Consider the following 3,776-nt stretch of genomic DNA (forward strand, 5'->3'; position numbering starts at 1 on the left):
CAAATCAGGTTGTTTCTCCAGAGCAGGATGAGCTCACAGATCCCCCAGGTGGCTAGAGAATTGTAAACTGGAAACATCCTGACTTCCACAACTATGATTAAGAGATGTCACAAGATGATGGTTAATCCCAACTTCTTTTTTCTTCTTCTTTAAAAACACTCCCAACTCAAAGGCCAAGTTGGAGCAGATCTGAGGCTTGTCTCCCACTCCCTTGCTTGGCACCCTGCAATAAACCCTTACTTTATTGCAAACATCAGCTGTCAGAGTTTGGTTTTCGGTGCTGTAGTCACAGGAGCCCTTGCTCAATAACAAAGCCACATGCAGGTGACTTGAAAGTTACGTTAAAGGTAACGCTGAAGACTCAGGCTTAGCAAATCAGGTATTATTTATTTATTGTTTATAAAACACTGGAGAGCTAATATTTGATGATCAGATTTACAAAGCCTGTTGGAAGTGAGAAAGACTGGAGCTAAGGGAACCAAGGAGGAGGATTAATTAGAAAACATGGGGCCAGAAAAAGCAAAGTGTCTGCTGGAACAGAAAGGAGAGGAATAAATTCAAGAGCTATTTCCAGGATAGAATGAATAAAACTTAATGATGGATTCGGATGGTGGTGATGGGGAAGAGATGTATAGGTAGACTTTAAATCAAAAGCCTTATTGAAATCAGCTAGAAACAATGGGGATGAAGGTCCTCAACTGTGATCTCAATGAGTGAAGTCCCAAAAGTTCTATCCCCTTCAACCATTTCCAGCCACCAGCAGCAACCACTGCTTCCCTCAATGTCACTTTTCCACCAGTCACCTCCACTGGGGCTTTTTAACCTATATCTTCCAGTAGTTTCACCTCCTTAAATTCACTCAATTAATCAGCTCAGTGAGCCTTCATCATGATCTCCCATTTTAACATTCCCAGTCTCTGAGCTATCATTCACCATATTTCTACTTTGCCCTTAGAAGGAAAGGAAACCACCCAGTTTTCTCTGTTTTGTGAGGGTCACAGGCTGGGAAACTACCTTATCAGTACTTGTTTAACTTTAGTTCCAGGACTTTGGTGGCTCAAGGCTGAGGGGAAGCATGGGTGGGGGTGGAGGGCAGGGCATATGACCAGCAGGGGTTGGGTGCAGGGTGGGGTACCAGTCTTCAGAATGGTGGGGTCGAGCAAAGGAACCACCAGTGGAAGGCTGAGAGGGAAGGGCATGGTTGTAGGGGTGAGGGAAGCAGGTCACTGGGGGAGGTGGTGTTGGGTAGGAGTAGGGGCAAGCAGGGCGCTCAGGCAAGAAACCGGAGAAGGTGGCAGGAGACAGATGGGCCAGTGGCTGGAGCAGTGACCGCTCTTGCTTCCTCTGCTTAGCTCTGCGGTTCTGGAACCAGACCTGAGGAGGAGGGAGAATAGCCACATTAGAGCCCCTCTCTCAAATAGGTGGCATTGTCATATGCAGCTACAGACTGGTACAGGGCATAAGACTCCCCCACATCCCCAGAGGAAGTAAAGCTCTTGCAGAAGGCATAGCTGAACGAGGACTAGTGACAAAGCAAGACCCACACCATTCCCCCAATCCATATCTAAATTTGCCCTGCTACAACTTTGGGTGAGTAAGAAATGTCAACTTGTAAAAAGAAAGAGATAAACATGACACAGTGGCATTTCACCTCCACAGAGAATGGGAAATTTCCTCTAGGTTTATTAGAGACTAAGACTATGGATGAGTTTAATTGTTACAGACCAGGTTGGATTTAGGGTACAGTTTATTCTTAAGATTAAGTAACTCTATAGTTACAATTGAGCAAGCATCAGGTTGAGTTTCAAGACCATGGTTAGGGACAAGGTTACATACGTGTGTGAATAGTTAGGATTGAATTTCTGTTGGAGTTCACATCACTGTTAAGGTTGGAGTTTGACATTGAAATTCAAGTTAGATTAGGTTAGCCCCAAGGTTAAACTCCAGTGAAATTCCTGACGTAGATGAGGTTATGCTGACTGTTGGGTAAGACTCTGTTCTGGTGAACATTTGGGTTAGGGTTATAGTGCCCTGAGAATTTATGCCCCAGTAGTTCCCAATCACTGAATCTGCATTTCTTGAGGGGATGGTGGGTGGAGGATCCTGGGCCATCACCTGGATTCTGGCCTCGCTGAGACCTGTGTCCCGGGCCAGGCCTTCTCGGGCCCAAATGTCAGGGTAGCGGTTCCTCCCAAAAGCTGACTCCAGCTGTTCCAAGTGCGCTGGACTGAAGGTGGTGCGGTGGCGGCGCCGGGAGTGTGGGTGACCCCTCTGTTCTCCTTGTGAGCAAAGACTTGGTCTCCCCACTCCTACACCAGAGAGGTTCCTGTAGGGCTGAGTGCTCATGTCTGAGAAGGAGGGGGGAGGGAGAGTTTGCTGCCGCATGAATCCACCCATCCATCCCAGACCACATATGCTGGAACCCCCACTTTCTACTAGGACCCCGTGTATTGCTCATATACTCTGCCCTGACCAGAAATTCTTCAGCTTTCAGAATTAGCTGAATCCAGCTCAGCCTTGGCCCTGCTTCACTTCTGATTCCCTTAACCCATGCTGCCCTCTCCACATGAAGTCTGCCCCTCAGTCTCACTTGTCCTAGGCACTCACGCTCCCTCTGCCTCACTTCTGCACCTTGTGCCCACTCCCTATTACACTCCCCCAGATGCATCCCAATGTAAGGCATGGCCCTCCATAGCCTTTCATCTCTCTCAGCACACATACCACCTTCCTGGGTCTTACCCTGTGGATCTCCTATTCGCTCTGACAACCTAACAAACTTCCCAGGTCTCTGTCTATGACCCCTATGACTTGCTCCCTGCTCTCATGGTTCACATGCAACTTAAACCTTTATATTGTTCCCATTGTCCTATTCCCTCCACCTGGGAAGATGAAACATTCCTCACTCTTCTGCTCAGACACACCCTCCTCACACATACATTTCATCTTCTCCCCTATCCCAGTCCTGGCCTGGCCACCAGGCTGCAGGAACCTGAGCTCGTGGGAAAGGCCTGCCTCTTCTCCCTACAGACTCATTAAGCCCCCACACTAATTAGTCTGAGAGCCAGCCGGGGAATAGAGAACAGGAGCAAAAGGAAACACCTGGGAGGCACACACTGAGAAAAGATATCTGGAGTGAGGATCCCATCCCCATGGGGACCCAGGTGGTAGTCCCTACCCCGTGCTCACTGTCCACCTGAGCCCCCTGCTCTCCTCGGATCCAAAGCCCTGGCCCCTCCACCTCTCTTCCTTGGAGAAAGCAGTGCAGTGAGCAAACTCTGAGGTCAGGAGTGAGGAGACAGCTTTTAGCTCAGCCTCTGCCGCCTCCTCATCCGTCAGGGTCTCAGTGTGCCACTCTGTAAAGCAAAGGCGTTGTATCGGCCCATGTGTTCTAAGATTCCCTTGTTTTTAACATTCTAGGATTCTGGTTTTTTATTTCTCCTCTTCACTTTCCTCGTGGCGAACCATCGCCCCACGGAGCCTGGGCATGGAGCATGCACACCTGCTGTCTCCTCAGGACCACCCCAGAGATTCACTCACCCACCGTGGAGGTCAAAGTCCCAGCCGCTGCGTAGCCCTCGGGCCAGAGACTGCTGCAAACTCGCCCCTTCTTTTGTTTACCCTGCTCACTCTTCCCTTCTGCATCCATGGCTCACAACAAAGACCAAAGACAGCCCAGTCTCGTGTCCCTGAGTCTCTGATTCTGGATCAGTCTTTCTCTGTTTCTGTTCCCCTCTATGCCTTGTATTTCACTGCTTTCCCCCTGTTTATACCTCTCT

The 3,776-nt window shown here is 49.2% G+C and overlaps 1 protein-coding gene across 1 annotated transcript; it reads right to left on the reverse strand.

Moving 5' to 3' along the window:
• Positions 1 to 1,035: 1,035 nt before the first annotated feature.
• On the reverse strand, positions 1,036 to 3,646 carry PROP1 (PROP paired-like homeobox 1; the record flags this gene model as incomplete). Its single annotated transcript, XM_082622685.1, has 3 exons — positions 1,036 to 1,374; positions 2,116 to 2,348; positions 3,538 to 3,646. 3 exons carry the CDS (start codon positions 3,644 to 3,646, stop codon positions 1,036 to 1,038), a joined length of 681 nt encoding a protein of 226 aa, XP_082478811.1.
• Between the last annotated feature and the right edge of the window lie 130 nt (positions 3,647 to 3,776).

The sequence above is a fragment of the Mesoplodon mirus genome, assembly GCF_964341445.2.
Source record: "Mesoplodon mirus genome assembly, chromosome: 5".
In the NCBI taxonomy this organism is placed as follows: Eukaryota; Metazoa; Chordata; class Mammalia; order Artiodactyla; family Ziphiidae; genus Mesoplodon; species Mesoplodon mirus.